The 12654-nt window shown below is 41.7% G+C and overlaps 2 protein-coding genes across 2 annotated transcripts in view; one reads left to right on the plus strand and one right to left on the minus strand.

Moving 5' to 3' along the window:
* The window catches only part of itgb8 (integrin, beta 8), a gene marked incomplete at both ends in the record, with an annotated part of 56272 nt that overhangs the window by 14156 nt on the left and 29462 nt on the right, over positions 1-12654 (plus strand). Inside the window, one exon of the mRNA XM_083783732.1 lies at positions 965-1057. Within this exon, the coding sequence (XP_083639858.1) occupies positions 965-1057 (93 nt within the window). The remainder of the gene's footprint in view (positions 1-964; positions 1058-12654) is intronic.
* Positions 10119-12388, minus strand: LOC310859342 (uncharacterized protein; the record flags this gene model as incomplete). The annotated part of the gene is made up of 4 exons (XM_083765823.1): positions 12149-12388; positions 11755-11973; positions 10986-11081; positions 10119-10418 (listed from the first exon to the last, which is right to left on the minus strand). Exons 1-4 carry the CDS (start codon positions 12200-12202, stop codon positions 10119-10121), a joined length of 669 nt encoding a protein of 222 aa, XP_083621949.1. The 5' UTR covers positions 12203-12388.

Below are 12654 nucleotides of genomic sequence, written 5' to 3' on the forward strand. Positions count from 1 at the left end.
TACACCTAGCTACATGTTTAAGCATTTATTTCATATTTACATGTCTTCTGTGGTCTCTAACATTACACCTATAGCTACATGTTTAAGCATTTATTTCATATTTACATGTCTTCTGTGGTCTCTAACATTACACCTAGCTACATGTTTAAGCATTTATTTCATATTTACATGTCTTCTGTGGTCTCTAACATTACACCTATAGCTACATGTTTAAGCATTTATTTCATATTTACATGTCTTCTGTGGACTCTAACATTACACCTATAGCTACATGTTTAAGCATTTATTTCATATTTACATGTCTTCTGTGGTCTCTAACATTACACCTATAGCTACATGTTTAAGCATTTATTTCATATTTACATGTCTTCTGTGGACTCTAACATTACACCTATAGCTACATGTTTAAGCATTTATTTCATATTTACATGTCTTCTGTGGTCTCTAACATTACACCTATAGCTACATGTTTAAGCATTTATTTCATATGTCAATTTCAGCTTTGACACTACTTTCAGACATGCTCTAGTATGTGAAGAGTCTGCCTGTGCTATTAACTCATTTTGAAAAAAAAAAAAAAAAAAAAAGTCTCCTCTGGTGAAAAGCTGGAATGTGCGCGATGGCAGCCTCTCAGTCAAATCTGGTCACATTTCATGTCAAGGACTCAAAAAATGTATGTAATTGCGAACGCAGTGAGCCACTTACTATGACAGCAAGGGCTGAATGTCTGTCTGTGTGTGTGTCTGTCCCACTGTTACACCACCCGCCCGCCACCAGAGGGCGCAGCTGTAGCACACACACACACAGGGCGCAGCTGTAGCACACACACACACACACGCACACACACACGCACACGCACACGCACACACGCACACACAACCACACACACACAAGCTGCGTTCGCTTCACGCGTTTGCGCGTCTTACTTGTATAATAAATATATCTCTCCTCTCCCTCTCTGCAGAGTTTGGTGGACTTCCTCCCTGGTTCCTATCTGGGAAAACTGGGATTCTTCCAGACGCCCAGCCTCATCGAACTGGTGGTGGACGCGTACAAGGTACACGCACGCACGCACGCACGCACGCGCACACACACACAGTCACACACACACACGCACACGTACACATACACGCACACACACACGCACACGCACACGTACACGCACGCACACGCACACACACGTCCGGCAGTCTTTTTCTCTGCATCAGCAACTCCTGTTGAATGCTGAGGAGTACAGTATGGTGTGTACTGTACATACTATATACCGGGTGTGGCTCCGCACTTGCAGCTGCGCCACCAGTAGGGGGCAGCAGTGAGTCAGTCAGTTACTTATACGAAACTATACACAGAAATGTCTAGGGGGGGAATTCGGGAAATATGGTTGTTGTATAGAGCATGGGTTTTCAACAGGTGGTCCGTGGACCACTGGTGGTCCGTGGAGGTATTGCATGTGGTCCCTGTCACCATGCATTTAGTAATTTAGTATTTGTTGATTTGTTTAAAATGTTCTTTCCACTAGTTAAACTGAATGACCTGGTGACCTGTGATGAGTCCATCCATGTAGTCATTTTACTGACAAGTTTGGAGTTCAAGGAATTCAACAGAAAAAGGGAGTTAGAATCTCAAGAAGGGGGAAGTGCACCGGATTGTCTGGTTGAGTCATTATTATCAGGACATTTGACCAGTCGTAGTCGACGGTTGAGAAACAGTGGGATGTATTGTATACACATGGGATGCATAGCAAGTGTTAACTTACAAAAGCACTAATCTTAGCCAATATATCCCCATCCAACACAACAGTGGTCCCCAGGTTGATATAAGTCAGGGTGGTGGTCCCTCGTTCACAATCAGTTGAAAACCCCTGGTATAGAGCGCCGCAGTCCCGCCCCCTACCATGGCCCAGGAAATGATTATCCGTTCATTTCAGAAAGTATTTATTTAAAGAAGTTTTACGCTGCGGACAAAGACAACTCTTGTCGTGACAAATCTTTTTTTTTCTCTTCTTCTATGTAATTATTTGTTTTGTCCAAAATATTGTGTGTGTTGTCATGATTTGTCACGACTCCAGTTGGCTTCGTACGACGCTTAAAAGGTCTTTAAATAAATACTTTTTGAAATGTCTATGAGAAAAATGCATTGGGATTCATTTCCTGGGCCTGGTGTCGTCATGAAAGGGGGCGGGACTGGGCCTGGCGTCGTCATGAAAGGGGGCGGGACTGGGCCTGGCGTCGTCATGAAAGGGGGCGGGACTGGGCCTGGCGTCGTCATGAAAGGGGGCGGGACTGGGCATGGTGTCGTCATGAAAGGGGGCGGGACTGGGCATGGTGTCGTCATGAAAGGGGGCGGGACTGGGCCTGGCGTCGTCATGAAAAGGGGCGGGACTGGGCATGGTGTCGTCATGAAAGGGGGCGGGACTGGGCCTGGCGTCGTCATGAAAGGGGGCGGGACTGGGCCTGGCGTCGTCATGAAAAGGGGCGGGACTGGGCCTGGCGTCGTCATGAAAGGGGGCGGGACTGGGCCTGGCGTCGTCATGAAAGGGGGCGGGACTGGGCCTGGCATCGTCATGAAAGGGGGCGGGACTGGGCATGGTGTCGTCATGAAAGGGGGCGGGACTGGGCCTGGCGTCGTCATGAAAGGGGGCGGGACTGCGACGCTCTATTATTGTTGGTCGTTCTCAGCTCCATCCTGTTCTCAACCATTCACGAACTCACTTCAAAGGGGGGAGGTTTTCACTTTCGTTCATTTCTTTGCGTGCTGCTTAATTCACTGCTGGATCGTGGGCCCGCTTGGCGATATCCTCAGTCACGGGCCGGGCCCCCGACCCACAGGTTGAATCATTGCGGTAGACCTGAGAACAATTCTACAAATGCCTTCTACACCCTGACAGTTTTCAGAAAAACCTCATGTTTCATGTTTCTGATATCAGTCGTTCTCAAACATTTTCATGTCAAGGACCAAAAATATTATGTAATTAGCCGCCGACCCCCATCTGAAAATATGTTGTTCCAGGGACACCCCCCCCCCCCCCCCGAGACAAAGATTTTAGTTAAAAACATTCACTCTGAAAGCGTATGTTTTAAGATATATATACGTACATTCAAAGATTTGCCCCACATTTTCACTATTAAAAATACACAGAGTGCCGCACTACAAGCTTGTAGATCTGCTATTTTTCAATCGCTACAGTATAACATAATGCTTTAACTCACCAAAAGGGCGGTTCCCGCCCAGAATGCGTTGAACCCATAAGACCAAAAATAGCAAGACATGCCATCTCCCGTTCACTTCCCGTATCTGTAAAGTGTAGACCGATTCAGAAACGCGTCTCATGGTCGACTCGCAGGCAACGTATATTTCCTGTAGACGACATATCTGCGGTTTCCACCGCACCTCCTTCTACTATACAGGGAATGGAAAAGTGACTGATGTTAGTCTGCCTCAAACGTTACTCTTTTACCTGCTTTTTAAAATGGTAAATGGTAAATGGTGCATTTATATAGCGCCTTTATCCAAGGCGCTTTACAGAGATTGTGCATTACATTCACCCATTCACACACACATTCATACACCGATGGCAGCGGAAACCATGCAAGGCACCAACTAGCACATCGGGAGCAATTAGGGGTTCAGTGTCTTGCTCAAGGACACTTCGACAGTAACTCTGGGGGAGCCCGGGTTTGAACTGGCAACCTTACGGTTACCATCCAGGCACTCTAACCCCTGAGCCACCGCCGCCCTTTTTTAAAAAATATATTATTTTTATCCCACGATTCTGTAACCCATTTTTCACCCCTGTGTCAATCATCTAATGTGATCCTGGGCTCTACACACCCTCCACCAACCTAGTCCCCATATATGGGGGACAAGGGGAGACCAACCTAGTCCCCATATATGGGGGACAAGGGGAGACCAACCTAGTCCCCATATATGGGGGACAAGGGGAGACCAACCTAGTCCCCATATATGGGGGACAAGGGGAGACCAACCTAGTCCCCATATATGGGGGACAAGGGGAGAGCAACGGACTTGAACTCATGCTTCCTTCATGCCTGAGTGTCCAAGTTGCTCCTTTACACCTGACAGGGGGGAGTTTCCCTGGTTGGACGTAGCGCGTGGAAGGAACCCGTTATTCCAACCAGTTCCTTTCCCCTCCATCAGGCGACTCGGCTGGCCAGGGGGAGGCAGTTTAGTGACCAGGATTACTGCATGTTTTTTGTGAGGGTACCTACCCTTTTACCTGCTTTTTACTAACACTAACATTACAAAGATGCTCCAGAACATCGGGATGAACCTGTGTAGTTTATGGCTATACACGGGGCCCGAAGGTCGGCCCGAAGGTCGACAACCAGTGAATTATAATCACTGCACTGTCTAAAAGTTCACCCCGGCATGAACTCAATTAAAAAAACCTCCTTGTAGCTGTGTGCTATATGGCACATTATTAGGGCCATATATGAAGAACGAGAGGGGGGGGGGGGGGGGGGGGAGGGAGGGGGGGAGAGAGGAAAGAGGGCAGCTAAAAATAAACGGAACAACCTCAATAAAAAAAAACAACGTGGGAGGGTCTATAGTCAGAGCGCTAATGAAAAGGAATGCGTGGTATTCGGTTAGGTGCTGTGTGTGTGTGTGTGCGTGCGTGTGTGTGTGTGTGTCTGTGTCTGTGTCTGTGTCTGTGCGTGTGTGTGTGTGTGTGTGTGTGTGTGTGTGCGCGTGCGCTGTGCGCGTGATGGAGAGAGAGAGAGAGAGACAGTGAGAGAGTGTTTAATTTATTTAGAGTCGCCAATTATACTTACCCCCTTCTCTCCCATATTTAGTCGTTGGGTCAGTTTAGTGGTGGAGTCAGGGAAAACCCACGCATGAATTGAATTAACCCATGCTGACCTGAGATCAGATTCATACGAGGTTTCCACTGGACACACACTGGTCTGATGATTAACCCATTCTGACCTGAGATCAGATTCTAAAAAAATGTCAGTCGTTCTTCGGTTTAAAAAAAAAAATAGCAGACCTACAAGCTCGTAGCGCGCCACTCGGTGGCGCGCTATGAGCTTGTAGATCTGCTATTTTTCAATAGCTAAAACATAACATGATGCTAACACCAACATGGGTTCCCGTTCAGAATGGGTTAAAGCCACTTTTAATGAACATCAAATGAGCGATACGTTTATTTGGTTTGACGGTGATGAATGGGTTCTGCTTTGGGGTCCTCTGAGAGGGAGCATGTACCCAGTGGCGGCCTTATATATGTTTCAATCGTTTCAATTGAAACGGGCCTCGAGCTTCCAGGCCCCCCCCCCCCCCCCAAAAAAAAGTAAATATATGAATGAATGAATAGTTTATTTTGATCTTTCATAGGGAGACATTACACAAAAACAGTTTACTTTTTCTTTTGTGATCAAAAAGGCATAGGCAGAAGCTTAAAGCTTATAAGTGCCTATCCTTATCTCAACGTGCTCCAACATACTGTTGAAGACATGCATAACAATCAACACAAAAAAAAACAAAAAACAAATGACATTTATAGAAGAATAGAAAATTAAACAAACCAAAAGCAAAAACTGAAAATAAACGAGAAAGACCAAAGAAAGAAAAAAACAAGGAGGAAAAAAAGACAAAAAACAGACAAAGCCAAATGTTATACTAAGTCCAACTCTACATGGCATAAACATAGCTCAGCTCCCTACTCATTCCAGGTTATATCCATGCAATATTTCCTGTTTGAGCCTCTTTTTAAATTGTTTAAGGTTGTTGCTTTGCTTAATTGTCTCAGACAAGCTATTCCACAGCTTAACCCCATGGACAGAAACACACATGCTCTTTAAGGTTGATTCAACACTTATTTGTTTGAAGTTTAGTTCCCCTCTCAGCTCATATCTCCCATCCCTATCCCTAAACCTTTTTTGGATATTTCCAGGAAGCAGATTATGTCTTGCTTTAAATAATAATTGTGCTGTTTTAAAATCAACTAAATCAAAAAACTTTAATGTTTGTGAATTTAGAAACAGTGGATTTGTATGTTCATAGTAATTTACTTTATTTACTATTCTTATTGCTTTTTTCTGCAGTAAATATATTGGCTGAAGGTTGCTTTTGTAAGTGTTACCCCACACTTCCACACAGTAGGTGAGATATGGTGTTATAAGGGTGCAATAGAGGGTGTATAGTGATATAGTAGTAGTAGTAGTTATTGTAATTGTTCCCACTTCCCAGTGTGTGCACTCACTGCACTAGCAGCGCTGACAGTTGCGATTGCATATTAACCCTTGGACTACCAATCCCAATTTTTTTGTTTGGGTAACACATTGGCATATTTTTAATTAATCATTTTAACATTAATAGAAAGATCTGATGGTTTGAACAGATCGTTTATTTGCACATGGTATTGGTAATGTAATCTCTCGCATTGCCACCAGATGGCGGGAACGCATCATTATGCTGATTTTGACAAAAATAGACTAATCTGGTTAAGTCACTTCCGGTTCAACGATTGATAACATCCGGTAGTATTTTAACCCCGTGTCACTCGCTTGGCTGTCCGGAATGCTAAGCTAATGCTAACTTTTTTCATAACTAAGTCAAATTAAGGTCAAATCAACCCCAAAACATCCCAAAATATCACATGTTTTACAGCGACGCACATAGAGACGGCGCGAGGGCACGATAGCGCACGTTCGCGCGGATTCCGGCCGTTTTTTGGTAAATTACATCCAACATTACCGAAATTAGCGAGTAAATGCTAATTTTTGCTCCGTTGAACCCCCGATAACTGACATTGATTGACATTCCGTGAACGGGAGGTTTGTATTTTTTGCAATAATCCGTTTTTTCCGTTAATTGTAGCCCAGGGGTTAATTGTATGGCCAATGCTGCCTTCCAGTTATACCTTAAAGTAAAAGAAAATGTTTAATCAAGCAAGCTGCTTTTGTCTATTTTCTACTTGGCTGTGTATGCTGTTCATGCTTTGAAGTCTGAAAAAAAAGTAAACCAATTATACCCTGGCATTGGTACGTAATCTTCATCACGTCATGGGACATCCGCGGAAAACATACATGCACGGTCTGCTTAATGCCTACCGTTGCTGTCCAAAACTGTTCCTTTTATATTACTAGCCCTTACCCGTTGTGAGATATTTCCCCCCCCCCTTGTGGCCGTGGGGGGTATTGCGCCCGGGTGCGTTTGTAATTGACTAATAAATAAATTAATAATCATTAATGTGTCAAATCGAAAAAAGGGCTTCGTTACGCCCTCCATATTCATATGGTCAATGCCGTGGGAGTGATTGGTGCAGGCAGTAAGGAGCTACGGCACTGTTTCTGACACATACACACACACACACACGCAGACAGACATTGTTAGAATTATAGTATGATGATGATGATGATGATTGTTAAAAAAGCGAATGAACGTATAGCTAGTACAGTATTGTAGCACATCTGCTATTTTCCCAACTTTTGTGCGACACTCTTGTATGATGAAGTCGGGCATTCAATTACAAACAAAAAGTTGAAATATGAGGTTTCTGCCTGACAGCGACAATATTATCCCATTTCGGGGCGGGAACCCCTTTTGGTGTTTTAACTAAGCATTATGTTATACTTTAGCTATTGAAAAAGTAGCAGATCTACAAGCTTGTATAGGTCTGCTATTTTTGAAAAATCTTAAAAATGCGGCACAAATCTTTTAGGGATGCACCGAAAGGGAAATTCTTGGCCGAAACCGAATACCGAATATAGGAAACAGTTGGCCGAAAACCAAATACCATAATATCCGAATATGATTAATATTATACATCTTTTTCCTACCATTGCTGTCATGGCCGTACCTTAAAGCTACCTGATTTATGGCAAAATAAATGGTTATGGCAAAACTTAACTTAAAAAAAACAATCACTATTATGGGTCCATAAAACATTTATTCAGCTCTTTTGAATACATTAATTGCATACACTATTCGGTGATATATTTTCTGCCTATTCGGGCCGAAACCGAATAGGCCGGAAATGCATTTTTAGCTATTTTCTGCCGAATATTTCCTGCGGACGAATATTCAGTGCATCACTACTTTGAATATAATTATATTCTTACAGAACGAACGTTTTTTTTTATTACGACGTCAGGCCTAAATGGGTTATAGTGCAGCGATAAGCAAGTGTTTTCAAATACATTCAATTACAATAATAATAAACTTTATTTGTATAGCACCTTTCATACACTCAGAAAACAGAAACTACTATCTACCCAAATATATTGGTGAATCATTTTTACACCCTTAATTATCGAGTAAACTTGACTGCTATGAAATCAAGTAAAATCTACCTTAAAAATTAAGTAAGTGCAAGTAATATATTAAAGCAGGTTGAAATGACAATTATTGAGTAGATAAAATTAATATGCATTAGCACCTTGAAATGACAATAATTGAGTAGATAAACTTAATATGCATTAGCACCTTGAAATGACAATAATTGAGTAGATAAACTTAATATGCATTAGAAAACCTAGGTTAAAATTACATATAAATTTGAGTATATGGGATTGAAATTGATAGGTTGATTTAACTATATACGAGTGTATGATTTAATAAAATATATGCGTTACATTTACTCAATATTTTAACTGTATTCAACTCATAGTATTTTAATCAAAAAGGAATTCTGTATTTACCTTTGTCAAAGAGAATACACAATGCAATTATACAGATAAGTACGTTTTTAATTGACCAAAGTGAACATTATATGTTATATATTAAGTATTAAACATTCACATACTGTATGGGAGGAAACAGTCTGGCCACACGAAACAATGTGCAAATTACAATGTCAGCAAATACATTTTAAGAACATTAAACATTTCCTACTATGGGCTATATCTTGCGCCACCCCATATCCGTAAACTTATTTGCCATTCTTTACGATTTTGACGATCGACTAGTTGAACCATTTTAAAGTGTGTTTCAAAATAGTAAAAAATGGCAAATAAGTTCAGGGATAAGGAGTGGCGAAAGATAGGGCCGTATAAGTACAAACAATGTATGCATTCTCTGCAACAGAACATTTTCCTTAGACAATGTGCAAATTGTTGTCTGCAACAACATTAAAGAACATTTTCCTTGCCCATGGCAGGTAAATAAAACAAAACAAAAGTCCACGCACACTATAGTTGAGAGGACAAACATGATAGGATGGTCATTTGACTTTTTTTTTAGTCAAGGCTGGGTTTAATGAATTACCTGCCGGTGTCCCACCGAAACTATACCGTATACACACACGCGCAGTCGCGCACGCACACACACAATTTGATTGTCTACCCCCCCCCCCCCCCCCCCCCCCACACACACACACACACACACACACACCGTCACACTATACTTGACATAAACATTTTAGGTTTAGGTTAATTAATTTGCCTGCATGCCGGTGTCTAGCACCCAAATTAGCCGATCTACAAACATGCGCACACACCTGAAAACACAATTTGATTATCTATACCACACACACACAATTTGATAGGCTACTTCATCATAGCAAAAATAGCTGCCATTCTTTTTTGAAAACATTCATCTATGGTCACATGCAGACACCATATTGAAAGTATAGTTGGTCAACAGCCAACACGCATACAATTAAAACCTGGTGTAGTTGTAAAATTGTACAGCACCGAAAAACATGAACCCCAAAAGCATTATTTAACAAGACCCAGACAAATGAACATTAAGTATAAAAGAACTGTGGCCCTTTAAGCAACAAATGTTAGTTTTTAAAGTAATGTGCTTGGAGCAATCAATAACCCATTACTGTATAAGAAAAAAAAAGAAAAAGCAGGAAGGTCAAATGGGGAAGAATTTCTTAATATAGAAAAAATAAAAATAACGTTTTACTGTCTATCGGTGAGGTTTGTACAGATTAATACATTCTAATTGGCTATATGCACTGTGTACACATAAGCACCTCCACTTCAAAACAAGTCTGTCAGACGCACAGATCTGACATGCTGCTGTATGCTTTATACAATAGGCTTTCCTTTTGAACAGTGCAGTATCAGTCAGTGTCGTATGTGATGTGGTTTCCTACTAATCTGTTTTCACTGAAAACATTCAAACTGAAGTTGTCAGTCAGGACACTAGCCAAGCAGACATTTTTTCAGTGTCTGCACTTTGGGTGTAAGCTGTTGAGGGTCTAGTCCAAGCAGTACCTTTTGAAAAACCTCCAAGATGTATTTGAACTTCTTGGGGTACTTCAAGTCAAACACGTAGGTCAGTCCCAGGAGATAGCAGCAGGCTCTGCTAATATCGCCGAGGTTGTTGAGGACAGGGATGCCCTCAATAACAATACCTACATCAGCAGCTGGTGATTGAGTTTGCAGACTGTAGATAGTCATCAGTTCCCCCGACAACTCCTCTTCTACATCGACACCAGCATCCTGCACACATTGTAAAAATAGAATCTCATGAATGAAAACGTAATGATGATGTTCACGGTATTATCATTCTAAACAGTTACTACTGTTGCACAATTCCCTGCTCTGGGTGGGACCTCCGTCAGTGTCTTGAGTTTGCAATTGAAAACGTTTGCTGCCAACCAGTTGAAGAAATCACAGATTGAGGCCAGATTGAGACCATTCATGTTCATGGAAGAAGCTTGTAAACATGTATTCTATTGCCAATTTGTGACCTTGTAGATCTGCTATTTTTGCTGTACAACATGCTTCCATAATTAAGACATGCTGCCGTCTATGCTGCTATGGAACTTGTATCCATGTGCAGTGCAGACCTGAGTGTATCGTGACCTTACTTAGTATGTAGGAACACATGTCTGAACTGCAGTAGCACTAGACATGCCATCTCACAACCTGATTCTCTGGACACTTTCTCACAAAACAAGCTCCTCACTCTGCCGTTCTTGGCACGTTTGAGATATTGTCTCACAATTAGCCATGATGATGACATTAGTTAAAACTACAAATTGTTAAATACTTTATTTTACTAACTTCAACGTCCTTGATCAGGGCACCAGGCTCTTCTCCCAGATGGTCGATGAGGCACTTGATCACGATTCCTCTGGTTAGCTGTATGGGGTTTCCACTCTGCAGACAAAGTTTTATCCTTAATACAATGCATTACTTTGCACATTCAAGCTGGGCTTTTGTTTACCAACTTTAAAGTCTACCGTTTCAATTGTCTGCACACAGTTTTAGCATTTAGGGCCCCATTTCCACCAGTGCTAAACACATTATCCCGAAACTTCTTTGCCTTTTTTACTCTTTTGAAAAACAAAATTGGTCAACTAGCCAATCTAAATGAACAAAAATGTTTTTCAAAATAGTAAAAAAGCAAAGAAGTTTAGGAATAAGAGGGGTTTAGTACTGACAAGACTATTAAGACATGCATTTCGTCTATCAGGGAATGGACAGGACAGAGACATAGTGATGACTGTTTAGGATACATTAGTATCTAAAGTAAGTGATCGTAATTAACTTAATGGGACTGATCTAGGACATTTGACAGGTTTGCGTTACAGGCAAGATACTACAGTGGAAGTCAATGAGGAACATTTCTCACCCGCATGTGAAGTTACAACATGTCAAGGAAATTACAACACAAACTTTGTTCTAGCTTTTTAAAGTGAATGAATACCGAGAATAGAAGATCTGCAAGTTCACAGACTTCAGTGAGATGCAATGTGAGCTTGCATATCTGCTATTTTCTGATTTAGAAGCCGTTTTTAAGAATCATCCTCAGGTCTAAATGGTTTATTACCTGAAGCAGAGCACTCTTCTTTGCCCGATGTGGCTCTCCTACAGCACCTCTCTTAGATTGGAACATGGACAGCAGTTTAGGTGTGTAGAGGTCCAGTTTAGGTGTGTAGAGGTCCAGTTTAGGTGTGTAGAGGTCCAGTTTAGGTGTGTGGAGGTCCAACATCTCCATGAATTTCGGCTCAAGCTTCATTGTAGTGATCAACTTGAACTCTGCGCTGACCTGAAAAACAGATGAGGGGAAGGGAGAAAAACAAAACACATTGTGATCTTGTACATCCATTTTCCACCACTGTTGCTCCAGGAATGGGTACAATTGGTTAAATACAATGTAAATGTGTGTCACATGCAGGATGTCATTTCTGTTGAACCCTGCTACAAGAATCCAATTTACTCACTTGTGAAGCATCAAACAAGGCCAGCCATCTCTCCTTTACATCCTTGACGCTCATCTAGAAGAGATACACTAGGTGTTAACAGGGAACCAACAGACTGATGTAATGTTTCTTTCAAAAATGAGTTTGACTAATATTTGTCATACCAACTAATCTATAAAAATCACACCTGTGTGAACTGAGCGATGCAACTATATGCATCGTACTGTACTGTACAACTCATACTCTACAGTATAACTCGTACTGTACACTGTACTATGGCTGCTGTGTGTGTGACCTGAATCAGCCCAATCAACCCCAATTCGTACTCATCAGGACATACATATGGACATAGCAGTTGGAGCCGTCAGGCACCACTCAAATCCATATCACTGATAAACTACATCTACTGAGTCCCAACTGTAAAATCTCAATGATTCAACATTTTAATTATCCTCCTCAAGGATCAAAATATTACACAGGGAAGAATTATTGAAGCAGCTGTGTTCATATAAGGCAGCGAGCAGACA

Source organism: Protomyctophum parallelum (genome assembly GCF_964188405.1).
Source record: "Protomyctophum parallelum genome assembly, chromosome: 1".
Lineage (NCBI taxonomy): Eukaryota > Metazoa > Chordata > Actinopteri > Myctophiformes > Myctophidae > Protomyctophum > Protomyctophum parallelum.